The sequence below is a fragment of the Peromyscus eremicus genome, chromosome 8a (genome assembly GCF_949786415.1).
Source record: "Peromyscus eremicus chromosome 8a, PerEre_H2_v1, whole genome shotgun sequence".
Taxonomy (NCBI): Eukaryota; Metazoa; Chordata; class Mammalia; order Rodentia; family Cricetidae; genus Peromyscus; species Peromyscus eremicus.
Window position 1 is genome coordinate 77,863,805 of NC_081423.1, and position 24,497 is coordinate 77,888,301.

At 46.3% G+C, this 24,497-nt stretch overlaps 1 protein-coding gene across 1 annotated transcript in view; it reads left to right on the top strand.

Moving 5' to 3' along the window:
* The first annotated feature begins 13,843 nt into the window (after window positions 1-13,843).
* The window catches only part of Fam117a (family with sequence similarity 117 member A), a 44,593-nt gene continuing 33,939 nt past the window's right edge, over window positions 13,844-24,497 (top strand). Inside the window, exon 1 of the mRNA XM_059271588.1 lies at window positions 13,844-14,079. Within this exon, the coding sequence (XP_059127571.1) occupies window positions 13,884-14,079 (196 nt within the window). The 5' untranslated portion in view covers window positions 13,844-13,883. The remainder of the gene's footprint in view (window positions 14,080-24,497) is intronic.

A 24,497-nucleotide genomic window follows, 5' to 3' on the forward strand; every position in this document is an offset into this window, starting at 1 on the left:
AGTTCTGAACTGCTCAACGTGGGTACTGAGAACTGAACTGAGGTCCTGCCAAAGGGTGGCAAGCATTCTTAACAGCAGAACCAGCTCTCCAGCCTGATCTTTCAGCTTTGTACCGACCAGCTGGCTCCAGTCCAATCTCAGAAGTATATATGAACCCAGGACCTCACAAATGTTAGGCAAGTACCCTACTACTGAGCAATATATCTCCTTGGCCCCTTTTATTTATTTATTTATTTATTTATTTATTTATTTGTTTGTTTATTTATCTGTTTGTTTGTTTGTTTTTGCATTTTTTGAGACAAGGTCTTACTAAATTGCCATGGCAGCCTTGAATTCACTTTGTAGCTCCAGCTGGCCTTTGAACTTGCCCTCCTGCCTGTGAGTGGCTGGGATTATAGGCCTATATCACCAGGTCTAATATGATGATATACTTATTACTCTGGAAATGAAGATGAGTGGGCATCTGGTCATTTTATTACCTGCCCAGCCTTGCCAGCAGATGTCACTGCACCAAGCCACATTCTCCGGAGATGAGTCTAGATGAAAGGGAGGGCTTCTGAAAGGCCAAGTCTGACCATTATGACCCTCCCATGGCTTTCATAGCACCTCTGGGGATGATTTAGGATGTGTATATATCCACACTTCCCAACAAAACTGTGGCCTGACAGCCTCAGAACAAGACTCAAGGAGCTGGGCAGAGTCAGAATTCTTCTCCAGAGACCTTCCCAGTTTGGGTGGGGGAGCAGAGCTGCTGTAGGAGGCAGGGCAGGTGGAGCATTTCAGTGGGGGTGGGAAGGCACGTGTGATAGAGTGATCTGGGAACAAGGACTATCGTCTTGGGGCTGTTCCAAACGTCACTGTGGAGCTGATACCTCAGGCAAAGCACTCCACCCACCCTCTGCCCTGCCCTTCTGTCCACATTGACAGAGGCTGACCCAGTAGTGTGGGGGACATCTTCCGCCACCCAGGCATAACCACACTGTGCCAGGACACTGGGAAAGAAAGTTCTTCGAAGTTCAGACCATCATTTTTGCTCCTAAGAGAGGAAAGAGGAGAGCAACAATAACCTGAGAAAAGGAGCCCCTTGTACAAACCTTCATTCCATGCGCCTTCCCACAGTGGGCAAGGCCTGCAGCGTCCTCATGGTCAGGCCTCTGGCTGACTTTCCATGTCCTTCACATACAGCCCTCTGGCCATGCTCTGTGCTACAGCATCACGGGCCTTCCTGCAGTTCTTGAGGGATGCTGCTTCCCTTTCCCACAGGACCTTTGTATGTGCTCTTTACTTTGCCTGGAACATTCTTCCCTGGACTCTGCTTCATCTATGTCCACTAATCTTTCAGATCTCAGCTCAAATGTCATTTCCTCAAGAGAACCTTCTCTAAGCCTTCTAGACTATACCACAATACCACTTTTACACTGATAGCACCCTGTATTTTCTTCATAACATTTGTCTCAGTTTGTAGTTACATATTTATCTGTGTGATGTTTGGGGTCTTTACCTTCTGTTTCCCAAACACATACCCAGATGGTGGCTTCCGTGAGGGCAGTGTCTACTCTATTCACTTAATAGAATGCATGAACCCAGCAGGCATTCAATAACTACAGGGTCTATAAGTGGATAAAGGAAGTTAATTAACTTAGCAGTGTACACATTCATATAGTATTTGCATTTAAAGGATAGAGCCTAATTCTGGTTATCCTGTCTGCTAAGGAAGACCTATTAGAGTACAGAGAAAGCCATCCAAATTGATCAAAGTGAAGGTTACCATATGAGGCCAAATTAAAAGATGGCAAGAAGGGAGCGGTGGTTCAGCTGTTAAGAGCATCTGCTACTCTTGTGGGGGACCCGGGTTTTGGTCCCAGCACCTACCTACATTGGGCATCTCATAATGGCCTGTAATTCCAGTTCCATAGGATCTAGCACCCTTTCTAGCCTCTGTGGGCACCTGCACAAATGTTGTGCACACAAACTCATGCACACATATACACATACACTATGAATAAGAGTTTTAGAAAAGATTGCAGGAAGATGGAGACTGAGTTTGTAATCCATGTGTATGAAATATAAAGGGATAGATGCAGATTTGCTTACTAAATTCCAAAGGTCATTGGGAAATATTTTGAAAACCAGGGTTCAGACTCCCTCCAAAGGTGACCATGTATTATTCATCTATATGTCCCCCAACCTTGCATAATATCTGATACATAGTAGGAGCTCAAGAAATGTGTATTGAACTTTTTGTTGTTGTTGTTGTTGAAAAGAGATAGACTTTGCTCTAGAATAAGGTAGTATGTAATTATTCACTTGGGAAACCCTGGGGGCCAAAAGAGAAAAGTATGAATAGGGGCAAGAAGAGTTCCTTTACATGTATAGACAATAGCTACACAATGGACTGTTTCAGGGACATTAGGGCTATTCAAGACCCATCTCTTGACCTTTTGAGATCATCCTTATGAAGGGCAATTACCATGCAGCACTCACAAAATGCGTCTTCTTTCCACCAGCAGGAACCAAATCCCGAACTACATAAATCACCCTACCCTGGGCGCTCATAAGAGCTCCTTCCCAGCCTGGACACTTTGGGTACAGGCCCTGTTGAGCCTTTGGGTATCTGCTGCTCTGTTTCCCACCACAGAAGGGGAAATCCCAGAAGGTGGTGTCCTTCAGTTAGAAGTAAAAATGGCTGCATCTCTCTGGGCAACCAGTGCCTAGGCCTGGTATTCCTGAGTCCACAGCAGGGATGCCGTTAGCCTTGCTCCCAAGAGCCATGCAACCAGCATCCCTGGCATTTAGCCTACCATCCCTGGCACTTAACCCCATGGCCCCATAAGAGGGGACATTTCAAATAGATTTTCTTGGAGCCATGGAGGGTTCAAAAGAATTCTTTCATGCTAAAAAAAAAAAAATCCTACAAAACTAGCATTACTGAGCTGCTCACTTCGCTTATTTCAAGGTTAAGGATTTGCATAGACGTCCATTAGTCTTATTCCAACCAGTTCCACTGGTCTTATTCAACACAGAGCCAGAGTCTTGGGCCCCAGGAAAAGTGAAGCTATACCCTGTCCCAAAGTTGGCCTGGTCACAGACATCAAGAAGATGAGTACCTTGACTCTTGTCAGTGGGGTGCTGAAGCTTCATAGAAACTAGTCTGGGGTCCTCTCTGCTTTCCCACCTAGGCCCTTCTAGGAGCTCATAAATCACTGTGTTTTAAGTACTGTCTAGAGGGCCCTACTCTACAAGCCCCACTTGGAGGCTCCCTGCCAGGCCGAGGCTGAACACTAGGCAGGAAGTAAAGAGAGAGGCAGCACACAAGGGGTACCCTTCACTTATCAACCGAGTGGTGGCCAGTCCCTGTGCCTGGCAGCATTTTGGCAGGCTGGGCAGGCGTCGCAGCCAGGGTTTTCTGGCCCTGGAGTAAGCACAGTCCAATCAGGCGTGAGTTCCCCTTACTTTGCTGTCCAAGATCGGGAGACAGAATGAAGGGGCAGATCCTTTTCTCTTTGGATTTATAGTGGTTTCAGAATTAAAACACACTTCCATCCCTGAATAGGTTCTTTTTGTTTAGTTTTTTTGAGACAGGGTTTCTCTGTGTAGCTCTGGCTGTCCTGGAACTCACTGTGTAGACCAGGCTGGCCTCGAACTCAGAGATCCACCTGCCTCTGGATAGATTCTTCTCTTCATTCTCGCTCTTTCCGTCCAAGTCTTTCCCTAGGCTTCCTCTAACAGTTTCTCTTTTGACCCTACAATGAGCTCTCTCTCTTGCCCTGGCACACTACCTATGCTTCTTAAAGAGTTCTGGCAGGCCTTAAAGAGTAGCACCACCCTACCACCTCCCTTGATCTTTTTCTGGTTTCTCTTTAATGTAAACCCCAACCCCCATTCTTCTCTCCTTTTCCAAGATAGGAAACTCAGAGAAAAACGGATTTGACCCTAACCTAGCCACCAAAGCACACATGGCAAGATTTTAGTGGAGAAATTAAACTCCTATGCTGGGGGCAGTTAGATTCTATCAGACTCACCTCCATAATTTCTAAGTAGCATAAACAAAATCAGAGTTTCAGAGTTTAGGTGTGTGGGAGACAGAGGGAGTTGTAGTATGTCTCGACTAGTGTGGCCTCTATGGCCTAGTGTTGACCCTTACCTCTGGGTCAGGTACACATGTGGGTCTGGTGCCTCTGGCCCAGTACACTGCCTCCTTGAGTAGTGACTGTGCAGCATCTTTGAAAACAGGTGGAGCTGTCACTTCGTGTGTCCCTTCGTATGGTATGTCTCCTAACTTCTCTGAGTTGAGGGTAACAGTGTCCACTACATAGAGTAATCGTGAAGATGGCAGGATAATTATATATGATAATGTGCAAGATGCTTACTCTCTTCTGTTCTGTGTGGTAGGGGCACATACCCCATGGCATTATGGTTACATTGCATCTAGAGTCCTGGTGTGAATGTCCCCATAGGTAAAGGGGCTCCCTGAGCTTTCACAGATGCCCTCACTGATTCAGGAAACCCAGGATTTCTAATGTGTTTGGGAAATTTCAGAATTGGGTGTTTAGAGCCGTGAAATCAACAAGAGTTGGTATTTGTACTCTGACTCAACATTCTAGGCCAACTCAGGAGGCCAGAGAATTGGACAGAACATTTGGGTGGGACCTCCAGGAAAGGTGCCAGCGTGTGTGTGATATTATCAAAGTGGCATGGGAAAGCAAGGCTAAGCTGCTTCCTCCCCAAGCAGAATCCAAGCTACTCCGTAAGCTGTGAGGCTTTTGCCAAGGGTGAATGGAAGCAGGTCCTCTTGGAGACCACTGGTGGAATAGACAATCTAAGACCTTCTGTATATAGCAGGAGAAACCACCTGCTTAAACGACATTGTTCTAAGTGCCACCAGGTAACCTAAGTAGGAGGAGTGGTAACCCAGCACATTGGGATTTTTCATTAGCTAGAGACTTGGCTGTCAAGGCCATTTAGTTGCGCCAGTGCCGTTTTGTGGAATAAATGTGTTAGGTACAGGAAATCCACAGGAAAAGCCAGGAATAGGCACGGAATTCAGCCCGATCTCAAGAGTTGGCTGGGATGTAAGCAGGCTTTATTCCTTCAGTCAGAACAGATTTACCAAGATGCTAATGAAACAGTGTCAAAGGTCCCTTCTGAGACTCTCCACCTAACTCTATATTTATAGCTTTAAAAAAAATTTTTTTTTTCTAAGAGGAACACCAAAATGATTCTTTAAAAAAAAAACTGGGCTGAGCAGTGGTGGTGCATGCCTTTAATCCCAGCACTCAGGAGGCAGGGGCAGGCGGATCTCTATGAGTTTGAGGCCAGCCTGGTCTTCAGAGCAAGTTCCAGGACAGCCAGTCTACACAGAGAAACCCTGTCTTGGAAAAAACAAACAAAACCACAAGACCTGGGATTAGGACTGGGGAGATGGCTCTGTGGGTGAGAATGCTGGCTGGGGACCTGAGTTCAAATCCCCAGCATCCATGTAAAAAGCCGGGCATAGCTGGGTGCCTGTTACTCAAGCACTTGTAAGGGCGTGGAGACAGGAGGATCACTGAGGCTTGTTGTCTGTCAGCCTAGCTTCAGGTTCGTTAAGAAGGGAATGAGGGCTGGGCGGCAGTGGCGCACCCCTATAATCCCAGCACTCCGGAGGCAGAGGCAAGCAGGGCTCTGTCAGTTCGAGGCCAGCCTGGTCTACAGAACGAGTTCCAGGACAGGCTACACAGAACCCCCCCCCCCCAAAAAAGGAATGAGTTAGAAAGTGATAGAGCAGGACACCTGGCAACTTCCTGTGGACCCTAAAAATGCATGGGGCACACACATCCACAAACACCCATGTGCATAACACTAACACACATACACACGTATGTACGTATGGACAGGCGGATGCTTTTTCTTTAAGGCCTGGCACTGTTACTTAGTGGTACAGTACTTACCTAGCACACACAAAAGAAAAAGGAGGAGGAGCAGAGGAGGAGAGAAAAGTCAACAGTAGCATTAGGCCTCACAAAACCTGGAGCCTGCCCTGCTTTTGGTCCGTATGGCTTTTAGCCTCCATTCAGCAGTGACCAGAAATGTTAGAGAAACAGATACTTAAGTGACACCACCCAGCCTTGCTGGGGCAGTGGCTTGCACTCGTTGCTGATGAGATGGCAGAGGTCCCATTACTCAGAGTTGGAGAGAAAGGACAAACGCACACACACTTTCGCTTGGGAGAAACAATAAAGGTGCCTAGAAGCTAGTAGGAAATGAACTAGCAGGCTTGGTTCTAAAGCCCCTTAGTCCCAAGAGGATCGTATCCGACAAGGTCAGCTGGGGGACATGTGGAAACTGTCGACTGGAGAAGGAAGTGGAAACCAATGGTGATGAAGAAGATGGAGTCACAGGACAGGAAAAAGGCTCATTGATCAAGCCTCAAAAGATAAAGCTGACAGAGCTTTATGAATTTGAGGCCAGCCTGGTCTACATCATAAGTTCCAGGACAGCCAAGGCTACATAGTGAGATCCTGTCTCAAAAATACAGAGTGAGTTCCAGGACAGCCAGGGCTGTTACACAGAGAAACCCTGTCTTGAAAAACTAATCAATCAATCAATCAATCAATCAATCAAATAAAGCAAGGTCTCATTGTGTAGCCCTGCCTAGCCTACAACTTGCTATGTAGACCAGGGTGGTCTCAAAGTCACAGGGATCCGCCTGCCTCCCCCTCTCAAGTGCTGGGATTAAAGGTGTGCACCACACTACTAACGACTAAAGCCTATGGAGAAAATAATTTTGGTTCTGAAAGCAGGCTCTGGAGCCTAAGCTCTGGGTATGAAGGATCAGAGTAAAGATAAACTTGCAAACCACTCCTCCCTGGTGTTACACTCACAGTGTCTTTGGTAGGATTTGGCGAATGGTGTGAGAGAACTGCCTGTGAAATCAGATGGAGGATTCGAAAGGACTGGAGCATTTTCCCCAGGGACAGTTATATTTTTGAGGCAGACATAAAGGATATAAAAGAGAACAGCGGTGGAGCAGAGAGAACTCTACAGTGGGAATGAAGCAAGTGTGTCATTTGGTTTATACACAGTCCCCTGAGAGGGTACTGAACTAACATGACCTCCCCAGAGACTTTCACCCTTGAGGCAGGACTTAGGTGTGGGGTGCAAACGGCTTCCTCCAAGATGCCATGATGGACCTATAATGGTTTTTGTTTGGTTGGTTGGTTTGGTTTTCTGCGCAGCGTTGGCTGCCCTGGCTGACAGCCTGTCTTGTCCTGGCTAGACCAGGCTGGCCTTGAACTCATAGAGATCCACCTGCTTCTGTCTCCCAAGTGCTGAGATTAAAGGCACGAACCACCACACCCAGCTTTAAAGTGTATTTATAAGAAGGATTGTTTTTATTTCTGTGTATTTGAGGATATGCATGTGATTGTGGGTGCCCACCGAGGCCAGAAGAAGGCATCAAATTCCCTGGAGTTGGAGTCACAGGACTTTGTGAGTCACATGATGTGGGTGCTGGGAACTGAATTCAGATCCTCTGTAAGAACAATAAATTCTCCCACTGCTGAGCAATCTCTTCAGCCCCCCTAAAATGTATTTTTATTTATTTAGGCACACATGGGGGAAGGGCGTAAGCAAGCACATCATGCCTATGGAGGTCTAAGGACAACATGCAGAACTGATTCTCTTCTTCTACCGTGTGGGTTCCAAGAATCGAACTTAGGTTTTTAAGCTTGGCCACAAACATCTTTATCCTGAGCCATATTACCTGCCCTAATGTGTGTTTTAATTTCTTTTGCTCTGAATCACCATCTGCCTGCTGGTCACAGTGCCAGGCTGTGAGGTAATGAGTAGGACAAGCCTGTTTCAAGCTGAGCATGGTGGCGCTTGGGAGGTGAAGGCAAGAGGATCGGGAATTCAGGAGCAGCCCCCACTGTATAATGATTTGGAAGGCGCCCTGGGCTATATGAGACCCCAGCTTAAAAACAAAAAGCAAGGCAATGGAACTGTGGTTTGGTGGTTAAGAGTGATTGCTGCTCTTGCAGAGGACACAGGCTCAGCACTCACATGGTAGATCACAACTGTCTCCAACTCTAGTGCCAGTGGATCCAACTCCCTTTTCTGGTCTCCAAGGACACCAGACACTCACGTGGTGCACATACTTACATGCATTAAAAACATTTATACACATAAAACAAAAGCAAGACAACCTTAGTTTTCTTAGGAAGCTTATCTATTTTCTTTTTCTTTCTCTCCTTTTTCCCCCCCAAGATAGGGTTTCTCTATATAGTCCTGGAACTCACTCTGTAGACCAGACTGGCCTTGAACTCATAGAGATCCGCCTGCCTCTGTCTCCTGAGTGCTGAGATTAAAGGTATGCACCACCACTGCCCAGCTGCACATTTTTTTTTGGTTGTGCTTATCTATTTTCAAAAATGAGAAATGCTGGAGCTGGAGAGATGCTCCGAAGTTAAAAACACTTGCTACTCTTCCAGATGACCCCAGTTGGGTTCCTAGCTCCCATATCATGTGAGTGGTTCACTTCCTCCTGTAGTCCCAGCTTTGGGGAATCTGATGCCTTTTAGGCTCTGCTGGAACCTGCACACACACACACACACACACACACACACACACACACACAGAGTAAATTATTAGAGAGAGACAGAGAGGGGCCATCCTAGTTATTCTGTGTTTGAAACTTCAGGTTTTGTATCTCTCAAAGTGACCTAACAATGCCAAGAGGAACTTGCAGTTGTACCTGAAGGGAGTACACTTTTAAAAGGTGAGCCTGATCCAGGCACGGTCTTTAATCCCAGCACTCAGGAGGCAGAGGCAGGCAGATCTCTATGAGTTCGAGGCCAGCCTAGTCTACATAGAGAGTTCTAGGACAGGCACCAAAACTACACAGAGAAACCCTGTCTCAAAAAAAAAAAAAAATCCAACCAACCAAACAAATGATTGTGTTTAACAAGTAAAGTAGATTCTTACTGTGTGCAAAATAAGGGTTAGGGGGAGGGAAGGGGAGGGAAGGAGAGGGAAAAGGGAAAAAGGACTAACAAAGAAGACAGAATGTATGGGCCACAGCAAGGGACAAAAATGTGTCAGAGAGAATATAGAAGGTCAAAATCCAGGCCAGTTGGTTATTGTGGGAGTAAGGGAAGGGAGAGAGAAGCTACCAGAATGGGAAAAGTTGCTAAGGGATAGGACCCCCCCCTTCTGTTCCCATAACCTCATTCATTCCCTTAACCCTGCTTTCCAGTCCCTCTCAGGCTGTTCTGCTCCTTTAGCCCTGACCCCATTTCCTCAGGATTTAGTTCCCTGAGGAGCCGGGCCTGACATTTCAGACAGAGGCTGAGGAAAGGAGGTAGGTCAGAAAAAGACACTGTGTGTCTGCGTCATCTTATATTCTGCCTTATTATTTTAGAACCATGGGGCCAAAGACGTTTACCAGGAAGTTCAGAGCTGGTCCCCGAGGGAAGAAAGGCTATTAGGACTTCTCTACGCTCTGCTGAACAATTAATTGCACCTGGTTGTCATATTTTGGAAGGTAGAAATGCCGTATTTGTGGCATAAATGGATGACTAGCGCAGAACTCCAACCTTAAGAATTGTGAAGTTCTCCTTGGCTGTGACAACTGTATCCTTTTTTGATCCAGTGGCCACTAGAGTAAAGCCTCCCTGCTGAATCTGACCTGTCAATTTTCCCAGAGCCTTTTTATCCTAGGCAATCCCTCAGGGTCTTTTAAGGCCGCAGAGCCTTACAGCATCTGCTTGAGGAAAGGCTATCTTGAATCATGCCTGCAGGAAAAATAATTCCAGTTTGTTGAGTTCTTACCTGCAGCAGCTGTGGACATCCCAAGAGCAATCTGAGATCAAGGGTCTTTTGGACCCGTAAACACCAGGTGTGGCAGCACACATCTTCAATCCCAGCCCTTGGGAGGCAAAGGCAGGCAGATCTCTATGAGGCCAGCCTGCTCTGTACAGAGTTTCAAGCCAGCCAGGATTCTATAGTGAGACTGTCTCAAAAACAAATAAAAACCTTAAACAATTTAGTTTGCAATAGGTGAAGGACTATTGATACATTTGCTGTATGCAATCCTCCACTTTTGATGTTTTTAAGTACCTGATTCTGGCCAAAGTTCTTCTTCTTTTTTTTTTCTTTTTGTAATTGAGTCTTATATATTTTAGAATGGCCAAGGATGATCCTAAACTGTTAATCTTCCTTCCTGATCCTCTGTGCAAGGCTTACAGGCATGTTTGTATAACCATGTTCAGTTTGATGTGGTACTGGGGATGGAACTCAGGGAAATAAGCATTTTACTGACTGAGCTACATCTCATCCAAAGTCTCTGAAAGCAGAAACCAGGTCATGACCTCCAATTGGAATAGTATCTGGCCCATACCATTCCTGTGTATAAGCTTCAAAGCCTGCTGGGCTGTGAACCTCAAGCTAGGAACCACATCTTTGTGTGTGTGTGTGTGTGTGTGTGTGTGTGTGTGTGTGTGTGTGTCCCTGACATGCTTGTGGAGGTACAGAGGACAACTGTGGAAGTCAGTTCTCTCCTTCCATTATGTGGGCTCCAGGGATCAAACTCAAACTCAGGTTGTCAGACTTGATGATATTTGCTGAGTCATCTCTTAGGAACCCCATCTTGAACAGTTTTGCTATTCCATGAGCTCAGAGTGTGACACATAGTAGTCATTTCAACAAATCTGTGAAGAAGGAATTGTTGGCAATGATGTTAATAAGGATGACAATGAAAACAGTAACAAGCAAGAAGGCGCCTTGTAATGGGAAGCATCTCTCCTTAGCATCTCACAGCCCCTTTGGAGCCTTGACCGTGGGCTCTTTCATTAGTAGCAGCAGACAAGGGCCAACCTTATCCTGCCATCATGCCCGTGCTAGGGGGAGCTATCAGGTATAGAGAAGTGAGCAAGAGACAGCTGTTTGGGCATGATACTTAATAGAGGACGAGAGTTATAGTCATTGCCTGCCTTCTGTGCCTTGAACTAGGGTCAACTTCAGTGTCTTTTGCCAGCAACTTATCAAGAAAGACCATACATAGCTTTCTGTACTCATAAGATCCAGCTCTTCATTTGTGCCACGTTTAGTAACTCTTTTTCTACCATCCAGGTCCTCAGTTCTGGTATCTTAGCTTTGGAAAAGTGTTTACATCTTGTTTCTTTGAGCTAACTTCTTTCTCCAAGGCAAAATTACATCTATAAAATAATGTGTCGATTTATTCTTATGACAAGTCTGTAAGGTTGATGGATCAGGGGTGATTCTTGCACAGAGAGAGGAAGCCACTTGCCTAATGTATTTCAGAATCCCTCAGTCCAAGGCTTTTATCATTAACACACACTTAAAATACTCATCCGATAAAAACCGCTCATCATGGCCTGAGACTATCTAAGGATCTACATACATGCAAGGAGTCTTAAAATAGTATACATTATCAGACAAATATTCAAGAGACCACACAGTTCACCCTTTTCCTCTCAGGCAGTTCCAGTGGTCAGGAAGTTGAGTGTTAGTTGGGAAAGTATTTGAAGCTGGAGTCAAAAACCTAGACTGTAAGTTCTGTGTCTGCCAAAAGATCTTTGGCAAGTAGTCCAGCCGCTGTGACCTAACTAACCTCTTGTAGAGTGAAGACAATCATATTTGCATTTTCTACATTCCATGTCTATTGTGAGAATTAAATAAAGTGATGATGTGAAAGCGGTAAAATACTAGACGGATGTCAGCACACTAGCCAGATATATATCGTTGGAGAAAAAGTTCATGAAAAAGTTTTATAACCATAGAGATCAAGTGAGGCTCAGCTCTGTGGTCAGCCTACAAAATAACCATGATCATGATGCTTCTTTCCAAAGACTCAGTAGAGAGAGTGTAATAGCAACCTCACAGTTGCAGCCATGAGCCCTAAATGAAGTAATGTGCACAGTACTTGATATGTACCTGGCATGGAGAAAGGAATTCATTTACTATTAAATGCTATTTGGTGTTGACTTTATTAGTGAGGGTGTGAGGCATGGTTGTGGAATAAGACTTGATAGAGGGCTGAGATAGGAATCAAAAGGACTCTTTGAACCTCAGTTTTTCTTCTTGTACCATGGAAGAATTTATGTTTTTCCCTTTTCAGATAGTTGTGAGGATTTTTTTTAAGTGTATGAAATGTTGAACTAATTGAAATTGAGAATAAAAGCTGCTCTTTTCACCCCTCCCCCATGTCAGAAATCAAACCTAGGGCTTTGAGTATGCCAGGCAAGTGCTGTTCCACTGACCTCCATTCTGAAAGTTTGTCCTCTTTGTGGAAAAGGAGTAGTTTTCTTCAATTGTAAAGAATCTGTATGTCAGATCTTGAAGCGAATCCTTCAAACATGAAAGTAGTGTCTTTGTAAGAAAATCTTCCTACAGAGTGTTCTGTTGTCTCCATTTGTTCTGCATTCATAGGCTGATTTTAATATCCAACCAACTCTTGAATTCCCATTTTGAGTATTATCTGCTTTCAGTATTTAATCCCACAGTGACCCTCATAGCACACTCCCAGTTTACTTCCTCGTCTCTGATTAGTAAGTGTGGCTCCAGGGGAATGCCTTTCTTTTAACACTAAACTCAGCAAAGACTGAAATAGAAAGAAAAATCGGTAGCAAGGTCAAAATTAGAATTCATAACTAAATATAAATCTAGAGGGAATTATCCAATTACTTGGATGGTCTCTTCTCACAGACAACTCAGGGTTGATTGACTTCGTGTCTTCCATATATAGAACAAAATGCCAAGGGTAATCTATTGTTCTTTTGAGAAGCAAAAAGTTTTAATAGTATCTTAATGCTTTTTCCTCGCTCCTGCAAATGCCTTCATATATATATATATATATATATATATATATATATATATATATTACATCATATACATGTATGATATCATATAATTTTCACAACTGCAAGTATTCTCTTTGGGGACCATCCGGTCTTACTTTCATTTGTAGGTCAGAGGAGCACTGGACTGGGAAGACCAAAATTTCCTAATGGAGTCACTATCAAACTTGGGCAGATTTATCAGTCACTTTGTTTTACTAGGTAGACTTACAATGGATGGCTCTGAAGGGAAATTCCCAGCTCCCCTTTAAAGTCTCAAGTTAATTTACAGGCTGACAGCTGTTTTTATTGAGATTGGACCAGCCTCAGGAAGGGACTTGGAAACTTAAAAGACAAATGTGAGTGTCACATGAGGCAAAGTAGCCACTAAATGTACGAATTTAATGCAAAGCTCATGCAAATGATAGGCAAACCTTGTATAAATATATAGACTCTCAGTTTGGAGTTTGCCAACAGCAATGAAATCTCATGAGAATTGAAAACATTTTAGGTTAAACTAAATGTAATGCCTTTTGAAGTTAGGTTTTTCTCAGTCCCTCTAGGACTGCTTAGAGTTTGACACTACCCCATATAAAGATTTCATTAGTGTTTGATTCCAACCCACATCCAGCCCCGCCCCCTGCACAGCCTGACATCACGTGGCATATATTTGCATACTACCTGGGACTGGGTGTGACGATCCTCCTCTTTGAGCCTTCTCATTGGCGGTGCCGGAGAACCAGCCCTTTACCAGAAGGACCAATCGGCAGCCTTAAGGACGTTAAAAAAAAGAAAAAAAGAAAAAAAAAGAAAAGCAGGAGGGTGGGGTCTTGTGTTGATGGCTGAGCACATGGACCAATCATCCTCGGAATAGGAAGAGCCCCGCCGAAGATTGGTTGAGGGGAGGTACTGAAACTCTATAGGCCAATTGAAACTCTGGACCGAGGGGGCCGGTCCCGCCCGTAGGGCAGATAAGTAGCGGCCGCGGGGGTTGGGGGCTGTGTGGGGCTCGCCTTGGGGCAGAGGCAGCAGGTACCCGGGTGGGCCATGTCCGGGGCCGCAGCGGGCAGCAGAGGCGGAGGTTCCTGGGGACCCGGGCGCGGAGGGGCGGGAGGTCTTCGGCGGGGATGCTCTCCACCGGCGCCCGCTGGCTCCCCCCGGGCCGGGCTGCAGCCACTCAGGGCTACGGTCCCCTTCCAGCTGCAGCAGCCGCACCAGCGCCGGGACGGGGGTGGCCGCGCAGGTGAGCCGGGTCTGGAGCGGGTGCTGGGGCTAGGGGCTGGAGAGTACTGGGAGAAGTATGAGGAGGAAGTGGATGGGAGGTGAGGGAAGAGAAAAGGGGGCGCGCAGAGTTCCGAGGCCGGAGGGAGCGAAGGCGAGCAGCTGCGAACGTGGGGTGCAACTCCGGGAAGGAGGGGTCGGGAGTCCGAGCTGGGAGGTGAGAGGAGGGACCTGGCCGATGGAAACTAGCTTTGGGGGGCGTAACCGAAAAGTGGCCCGAAGAGTCTGCCCCGGCGGAGTGAGAGGTGCTGGGATGGGTGTAAGGAGTGTTGTGGGCGCCCTGAGCCGAGGGTTTCACTGGGAGCCGGTGGGCGCTGGACGCCTGCTCGGGGAGGGGGAGGGGCATGGAAGAGAGCCGGGTGGAGCCATGTGTTACTTCTCCAGCTTGAGTTTGGCCCCAGCGTCGCTTTCTATGGCTCTGGAGTTCCTTTCTCCACCACTTCACGTGCGCTTCCCATTATGCCTCTTCCAGGAGCTGATTTGAGCCCAGCCCGTTGGAATAAGTTAGTTTAACGGCTTTTACTGCGGTGCAAACGCACCTCTGTTCCCGATTTTCTACATTCCTCTCGGGTGTAGCCCAGAAGTTGTATGTTCCCTGTATTTTTGACCTGCTTAATATGGCTGTCTCATTCCAGTCATCCTGTGCATGTGTGCTTGTGTACCGGAGCTGGACAGTTTGCACCATACCTCTCCCCCCACACACACACCGAAGGTGGTTTTGTCCTGAGCGTTCCCAGCCAACGTGGCAGTGGAGTGCTTATAATCAAGTATGCTGTGGCAAATACCCCACTTTCTGAACAGCGCCCAAGCAGTTTCTTAATAGCAGCTTGATGTGGTGGGTGTGGGGAAACGAGGGTGGAGCAAATTTAACCTTGCTTGCACACTCAAGGCTGTGATGGGACCCACAAATGCAGGCCCTTTGGAACGGAAAAGGAACCTACTTGCATGAGGAGGTTGGCAATAAGTTAAAAGTGAAGTTTGCATTTGATTCACACCAGATGTGAAAGGATCATTGCACACTTCCTAAGCCTGTTTGTACCAAATGTACAAAAGTTATGTCCCTGCCATCTTAGTGTGACATTCTCCAAACCAGACTCTTAAGCTTTCTGGAGATTACTAAGCTTGGATGTTGCATAGCCCCTTCCTGAAGGTATTCTGTTACAAGAGACTTGCTAGGTAGGAATGGGATTCATCATCAGGTCTTTGAGGTCTCTTTGGACCTCGCTGTATGTGTTAGTATCACATCCTGGAACGCAGAACTTGGTCAAATCTGGTAGCAAGATGGTGACCAAGTAGTCAAAGTATGTGTAGAATCTGGTGGTGTAGAAGAAGGCAATGCCCAGACAGACTCATGCCTACCATCAACTCTAGAGCAAGCCACAAGACTACAAACCTGTTGGTTTTGTTTGGGCTTCCTTGAGACCCAGGGCAGTTAGAGCAGCAAGCACCAGAACCATGTCGCTTGGTAGGAATGACAACAGCCTTGTCTGTGCAGTAGTTAGAAAGTGTTTAGCGACCATTTTCAGAGCAGTTGTTTGGTGGGTCTCACAGAGCTAGCATGAAAAGGGAAAGCACCGGTGGGTGCTGGCAGAGGGGAGGAATGTGGGCTTGGATGCTTGGGTTCTTCACACCCCTGCTCCTTTTGCAGGGGCAGGGTCTCTAAAGACACTGATGAAAACAGGAAACTAGACAGGGCTGTGTAACTTGTCAGGTGACTTCGGGAAGATTGAGTGGATCCCTGCATTATGTATTTAGTTGGTCCATTGTGTCTCCACCTGTTAATATCCCAGAGGTATTAAATAGACATTGGCCTATGGGGTAGGATTATCTTTAGGTTTTCAGTAGATAGGGGAGAAAGGAAATAGTAGCCTGAGCCCATTGGTATTTTTGCGGCCAAGCATTAAAGGAGGGCAGAGTCCCCTGGTCTTTGTCTTGGGGCGTATTAGCCCTGTGCATGTTCGCCTCACCTTCGTGTATCTTCAGGTCGTTTATTCCTTACACGCCTTGGGAAGGGACAGGAGTGTTTTCCTCTAGGCCATTAGGACATGTAACATGGAAATTCCTTGCTGTCATAGACCCCGAAAAGAATGATGTTAGTCGTCTGGTTAGTTGAATACAGGCTCTTTCATTGACCAGCTGGTGTAGTCTTGAGGAAGTTTCTGGACTCCCTTTCTTCTGTGGACAACAATATCTATATCCTAAGAACTAAATGAGTTCATGAAGCTCTTAGAGGAGTGCCTGGCACATGAAAGATGCTGTGAAAAGTGTGCGCTGCTGCTGCTGCCGCCGCTGCCGCCGCCGCTGGGCCTGTTACTGCTGTGCTCTGCACTGAACTACTGTAAGAGCACTGTTGGGGAGAGCCCACTGCCTTTTAGGCTTCCAAGAGCAAACCCTGACTGGTCTGAAACCAGTGCTGTGGGTGTCAGAATTTCAGGGCCTCTTGCGTTTTTATTCTGTCATCTTTTAAAAGGAGCTTTCTAAACAGAGCTCGGAAACACAACAGTTTAAAAAGGCCTGCAAGCCGGGACCGGGTTTCAGGAACAATTAAGTGTCGTCACTGTTTCTGTTTCCCATCCCAAATGATGTAATACTCTGCCTGTGCAGTTATCTCTCACCGCACGCCCTGCTGGGTTCCTGACAAGACAGATTAGGCCTTATATAAAGGGTTATGGTGCAAAGAGTGGGTTTACCTTCTGTGACCATTCATCCAGAAGGGGTGTCTTCATAAAGCGAGGAATGGCTTCATTTTTATGAGCTGGAGCTGGAAGAGCTAAGAGAAAAATGAGGGCCAGCTCTAAGAGAGCTAAGAGCCACTGGTGGGTAATTGAAACCCTGGATACATTTCTTACCACAATTGTCCCTTGAATTAAATTCTCCTTTGTGTCTGAAGCCAATTTGAGGCTGCTAACTTTTGTGTTCTTCCAGAGCCAATGATGACAAATATATAACAGGAGTAGGAAGTGAATTTTCTGGGTCTTATCCTATACCTATGGAGAATTTTCAGTCTCCATATCCCTAGAATGGAAACAGTAGTTTTGTGGTGCTAAGGATTGAGCCCGGGGCTTTGTGCATGCTACACAAACACTACCACAGAGCCACATCTCCCAGCCCATGAAGATAACATTTAATTAAACTTTGCTAATTATTTCTCCAGCCAACCTGGGAAACCAGATGCTGCCTGGGAACCACCATACTCCACCAGAACTTTCTTAAACCAGGGGTTGGTAATTATAGCCTGTAGGTTATATCTGGCCCTGAGCCTGTTTTTGTAAATAAAGTTTTATTGGAACACAGCCACACTCCTTAGACATTAGCTATATCTTGTTTTCATGCTGTCAGTGGCAGAGTTGAGCCATTGTACAAAAAGTTCATCTATCCTTGTTCCGAACTGTACGCTTGACTCTTACACCAATGTAAAAATCAGTTTCAAGAGTGTGTAATGTACACATCCTCAGAACACCCTAAGGTTAGAGGACGGGAACAATCCTGTACCCCTACTCATATTTTAGGGGGAAAGGAACCATCTGTTTCTAGTCAGTTCTCAGGCTTTGTGACAGGCCAGCACTTGTGAATACAGATTCCCACCCCCACGGTTGTCAGGTGACATGTGTTCAGTGGACAGAGCTCATTTGAATTTACATAAAAGCTTAACTGTTAAGCAAATTTGCTCCCCCTCTTTCCTTATGGCCCCCTACCCTCAACCTAACAACTCAAACTGCAGAGAACATATTTTTAAAATTATATAGACGTCACTTGAGGACTATCTCCTGTATTGAATTTTTCTCATTACCTTATAGTTTTCTGAACAGGTCATTGAGAGCTAGCTGGTAGTAGTCATGGTTGCCCTAAAATACCAAATTCCCCAGAGGGACATAGGGAGTGTTCTCTTGAGTGGCTATTTCCTGAATATAAGGTGTCACTGTTATTAGGGATGTCAGTGCTAATTATTTAATGCCTTTCCTTGCATTGTTTTGAAAACTTAGCCCTTGGAGGATGGATGTTTAGATGGGTATGAAGCCATATCAAAGAGATTGTATATTAGAGGTCCTGGGAGAGGGTGCTCTTCAGCCTGTGTCCTTGTGGCCTGTGGTGCCACAAACAGCTGGAAGATTAAAATAGAGTTGGAACTTTCTCTGCCAAGGAGTCATCTTGGTATAATAAAGCTTGGGGGTACAGTTAGAATCCTTACAGAGCCACAATTGTCTGTCTGTAACCTGCGATTGAGACAGCTTCTATTTGGGAAGCATTAAACCCTCAGGCTTTTCCTAGCCTGACACAGCTAACTGATGTCCTTCCATAGCTTTGCCCAGCCCAGTCACAGCCAGTAAAAAGTGCATTTCTGAAGTGTCTGACCCTTAGATAATTATCAGTAGTGATGACTTTCTTGAAGTCAGAAGTCTCCGGTTTCTAGAATGTCATTAGCTATGATGATTGCCTATCTTTTGGGTACGCAAAGGAGTGTGGGTCCATGTGTTCTTAGGTTTGTTGTTGTTTGGTTGGTTTTTTGTTTGTTTGTTTGGTTGGTTTTTTTGGATGGCACAGTGTTAGATAGTGTGAGAAATTCTTATATAACACAGTTAAGAGGCCAGTAGAAGAGGAGTGAGAACATTGTGGGGGTGTGGTGGTTAGTGGATATTGTTCTCTCTGGTTCCAGATAGGGATCTCTAGGAAACATGAGGCAGGGTTACAAAATTTTCATAGTGATGTGGATTCGAGTGTTGTCAACACGGTTGATGGGCTATTAAGAGCCAGGAGACCTCTGCTGCCCTGCCTGCCTTCTCTGCTGAAGTCAGTGTGTCCTGAGTCACATGGGCCCACGCTATCCCTCCATCTTAGTAGAACTGTTTAGAATTTAACAGCGGCCTCTAGGTTCTTACCAGCTAAAGGATTCAGACCTCGCGCCGTGACATCCTCTTCCAGGTCTGATTTTGGAGTTTTTATAGGTACTGTCAAATGTATCGAGCACTGCTTGACACTGGCTCGGGTCCTGCCTGGACTTACCTGGTCTTGCTCTTGTCCCATAGGCAGTGTGCAGCCCTTCTGAAGGCTGGCGAGGTAAACCTGGGGATACTGTGTATTTGTTCCTTGTCCTGTTGCTAGGACTAAATACCTGACCGAAAAGGAAGGAAGAGTTTATTTTGGCTCATAGTCCAAGGATGCAGTCCATCAGGACAGGGAAGCATGGAGAAGGGGCTCGAGACTTATATTACATCTGCACTCAGGAAGCAGAGAGAGAAAAACGTTGGCACTCAGCTCAGTGTCTTTTTGGGCAGTCCATGGGATGGTGCCACCCACATTTAGGGTAGGTCTTCCATCTTAATTCACTTAATACAGACAGTCCCTCAGAATCACACCCAAAGGCTTGTCTCTTCCATGACTCTAGACCCCGACAAGGTGGTAGTCACAATTAACTACCGCCGATGCCCAGCAGTAAGTTAATTTAAGGAGTGTGGACAATGTCTTGTTGGCATAATCACTTCTGCCCTCTTCTGCTACAGAATTTGTTCTTCCCTGTAGAACAGGGAGTAGAAGCCAAGAGTAGGGACTCTCAGCTTTCTGCTCTGCCTGAGTTACAGCCTCACAGAGATTCCATTATTTGGTTTGCAGAGTAGGAATTAACCAAACACTAGCCAAATCTATTCACATGGTTAGGTCCAAAACAAATCCTGGTCTCGGAAAGGGAAGAGTTGAGGATGCTATTTGAGGTCCATGAATTATCTGTGCTCCAGTTCCTCCTCCATGTGGGGCTCCAGACGGCTGTCATTCTTGGGCACAGCTGCCTGTGAACATGAAGCCTTCCAGCTCACAGTGCCCACTGGACATCCTAGCTTTCTAGCACGTTGCTCTCTCCCTAGAGTCACAACCAAGTTGAATACCTAGCTTCGGAGTCATTTAAATGGTTATCCTTCGGGCTGAGTAAGCTGCAGTTGACTTTCCTGTGTGGGAGTACCCCAGCCAATCAAGAGCAGCTTAAATGAACTTAAAAGAGCACTATCAGAGTATTTCATAATAGGAAAACTGCAAGTCCAGCCCTAGGGAAGCTGGAGCTGAAGCCTTGGCCATGTACAGACACTTACCCTGCCATGTTCAGGCACACAGGTCTGTGGGTTTGCTCTTGAGCCCTTAGACAGCTGACACTGGGGAAGGGGGATGGGGTGCCTTAGGCTTCACCCGCCTGCACATTAGCAGTTTATGCCTCCAGCTCCCTATTAAAAGGGGTGTGTGTGGAGGCCTGGGAAGAGTCTTCTGAGGGATTTGATTGCTCTCATGCATTTGGATCATGATTAAGAGTTGGGGGTGCATTCTATTGGAGGCTGCCAGAATGTGTCATCTTAAATGGTGGACAGTATTGGCCAGAGCAAAGTTGTAAGTTTAGGGTGCCTCCCCTCTGACCATAGCTCCCTATCTGCTAATGGCAGGCAGCTTTTCCCAGGGAACCATCTTGCTAAGGCACAGATAGTGTATCACCAGCTCGGCCACCTGAATCCCTTCTCCTATGATCTGAAGTGACAACCTTCAGGCCAGCATTGAAGTGTTGAGACCAAAGGTGGGATTCGACACACAGCTCTAAAAGCAGGTGCTAGCGCATCCACAAGCAAATGAATTATAAATGCAAGCTGGAGAAGGTGCAGAATGAAGGAATATTCAGTATGTGGTAAGGCTAATTATAGACCTACCAGCTTTTGAATAGATTTTCTTTCTTTCTTTTCTTTGAAATTGGCCAATGTATTTTCCCTAAAGTTAAATTAGGTTTCTATTGTCTTCTCTCCTTTCTCTTTCAAAAGTGACATTTTTTAGAGTCTAGGATGTAGCATAGTGGTAGAGCATGTGCTTAGCAGTGCCAAGCTTTGGGTTCTGTCCCCGTCACTGTACACACACACACACACACACACACACACACACACAACGTGCCATTGCTGTAGTCTTGTCGGCTCAGCAGTGTTCTCAGATCTCCGTAGTCCCTTCTGCCCCATCCTGTAAATTGTGTGCATGCCTTTTTCAGAAGTAGATACCTCGTGTTTCCAGTTCAAGTACAGTGGAACTCACCCCACAGCTTGAACAGATTTGAGTGCTTCTGCCGAGGGAGAGCCAGGGCAGATGGGGAGTGTCATGCTCAATAAATACTTGTTGGATTGAGTTGCTGGAAAGGCAGTGGAGTGGAGAAGGGAGTCACACCTCCTCCAGGCTCACTTGTAATGGCCTTTCCCACTTTTAGTCCCCGTACACCGTTCCCCCTCGTTCGCACCTCTCCAGGCTCACTTGCAGGACAACCTGCCCACTCCACAAAGCAGCTGTGTTCTCTAAATCATTGGTCCCCTTTTCATCCTGGCTTTTGGGCTTCAAGCCCAGCTGGTAGCAGAGATGTCGCATTTCCATGGAGGTCTAGGCCTGTAGGTTCTTTTCCTAACATACTTAAAACTAGGGGGGCAAATCATGGAAAAAGACAAAGTGTAGGATTCTGTTATAGGTTTGTTTAAAGTCTGAACTACCTGGCTTTTGGCTTAGAAGGAGGCGTGGTTGATAGGTTAAGGAGACTGAGAGGAGTGCCCAGTGTCTTTCATGCCAGACAGACTAGGACCAATTTTTTGGTATTGCTCTACTGTACAGTAAGGAAAAGCAGGATTACAAAATTAGTGGATGCCTTTTTAGGCCAGGCAACAGAACTACCAGTGGACCTTAGGTTGGCTTTCCCAAGTATGATCAGGTTGAAAGCCCCCTCCTCCATGCCAGGCAGCATCCCATAACATCAGGTATTGCTGTTCCTTCCCTTCACCTGCTGAAGTGGAGAAATGCAGGAGAGAGGTGTTCATGACCATTGTCTAAACCCTAGACATTTAGACTGTTATCCAGTCTGTTTCTCTGTAGCCAACTGTTGGTCGCCATAGACAAAGTGGTTTAATGAACCTGCCCAGCTGGGTGTGACTTTGAACAGAGTGAACATGTGATCAGGAGAGCAGTCAGCTCTTTTCCCTTCCTCCCTCTTCCTTCCTCCCTCCTCTTTCTCCTCTTCTTCCCCTTCCTCCCTCTGCCCTCCTCCACACTCCCTCCACTTTAGAGTTTCCTGAGCCTGTTTGATCGTCCACGTGGCTTTGAGAGAACCACTGTGGATAACACGTGCATGCATTCCCTGCCCCACAGCTGTAGGCTCGCAGAAACCTGTCATGCTGTCCCGGGATCGGGGAGCATCTGTTCAACGCATGCCCATCAGATATCACATAGGCCCTGGGAGGTGGGGAGCTGGTGGGTGGTACAGATGACAGAGAGGATGCAACCAGAGGTCTTTTATACTAAATACAGAGTAGCGTGGATGGAGAGGGGAGGAGAGGGCTGTGGGAGCCACGTCCGTGGGGACAAGTACCCCTTAACCTGAGGGAAGCACATGGAGCTGTCACGTGAGTCGTCCTGTATTCACAACAACAACAACAAAAGTAATAAAGGGCTGTTTCCATAGTAAGAGCCTGAGAATTCCAAATCTGAAAGCCCCCAGTTCACCTGTATTGTTCAGAGAACTTGAGACATAAATAGCTTTGTTTTGACAGTATTCATTTGTTTGTCTCTCTTGCTGCTCATAATTGGCACTCAGATGTTTTACATTTACTTTCCCTGTGTCCTGCCAGGGAGGGTGGCATTTCCTTGTTTTTGCAGACTGGGAAACTGAGACCCAGAAAAAGAAATAACTTGCCCACAACCATGTGATTGACAAAGCCCTTTTGCTTGATTAAGCAAGGGTCTCTTCCCACACATGGAAGTGTGTCGTGAACTTGATCCCGGCATGGCATCCCCACCGCCTCGCTCATCTCCAGCTTTTGTTCCCTTTGGTTTGTATATCTTATTCCAGGCTCCAAGTGCACCCGATAAACGGATTAAGGAGAGAACTGGAAATCGGTTGCAAAGATAAGTCTATTCCTTGAGCCTCCCGGGGTGCTCACACAGTGGGTTTTCCACACCTTGAACTTGTCCTGTGAGCTGTAGACTGGTGGATAATGGGAAGATGGTGGCCAGCGCAGCACTGCGTGTGTGACATGGTGGTGACTTTTGAGTGTTTCTGGCTATTTGGAGATTGGCAATTGCCATCCGGAATGAGTAGCTCACCAGGGACAGGAGGGAAGCTGGGGGCAGACTGATGTTCCTGCCTCTGTGGAGTCATAGTTGTGGGTACTGATCTGGAATCGTATGAGGGAGATATGTCTCGATGGCACGTGCTTATGAGAGACGGTGTCTCTTTTACGTGTCACTGTGAAATGTGGATGGTGCTTCCTGTGGAAGGGGGTGGGCACGGGTGGCTTTCTGCCATGAAAACAACTTAGTCCTCCATGTAGGGTAGCCCCTGGCACCACCACTCCCACATTCCTGATGGGAAAGAAGCCTTTCCATAATCTGCCTAAGCACGTCCCTCATCTTACTTTTGGTTAGCTAGGAGTGGGGTCCTTGTGATATTTAATAGCATCCCGTAGGGGCCCAGTGGAGGCTTGAACTCTAGGAGAAAAAGCTCCATCCAGGAAGCATTGCCTGGCCGGCTTCTTGGAGTTAACTCGCCCCTCTACAAGATGACTTTCCTCTCTATAGAACTATTTCATGTCCTAATGTGTGTATGCTTGTGTGTCGTCTTTCCTTTCCAGTTACTGCACAACCTTGTAAGGTAAAAATCTTAGTCAGCAAGTATTCTAAAAACACTTCTGTATAATAAAGTTGTTTCCATTTATATAATGCTTTCTTGTTGTTTGTTTTGTAAGTTTTGTGTCTTTAAGTAAAAAACCAAAAAAGGAGGAAGGGCTAGGAAATGGCGTCATTGGTAAAGTGCTTGTTGCCCGAGCCTGAGGACCCGGTTCAGATCTCAGCAGCCATGGAAAAGTGCAGTTCAGTGGTGCACATTAACTCCAGCACTGGGGGTGTGGAGATAGCTAGACCTCTGGGCTCCTAGGCTGGCCAGCCGAGCTGAATTTGTGAGCTCCAGGTTCAGTGAGAGACCATGTCTCAAAAATGAGATAGAGCTGGTAGGATGGCTCGGTTGGTTAAAAACACTTACTTCAGAAGCTTGATGCCCTGACCTCAGTCCCTCGATCCCATTGTTGAAGGCGAGAACTGACTCCTGAAGGTTGGCCTCTGACCTCCACATGCACACTGTGGCATGCACTTCCCTGTATCCCCACGCATATCATACAGACAAATAATAATTTAAGAAGTTAAGTTTCGGTGTGGTAGGACATGATTTTAATCCCAGCACCCAAGAGGCAGAGGAAGGCAAGTCTCTGAGTTGCAGGCCAGCCAAGGCTACATAGTAAGAACCTGTCCTCCCCAAAGAAAACAACAATTTAAAATATAGTAGAGGAGCAATTGAGGAAGACTTTGGCCTCCATGTGTACATATATGTGCACACAC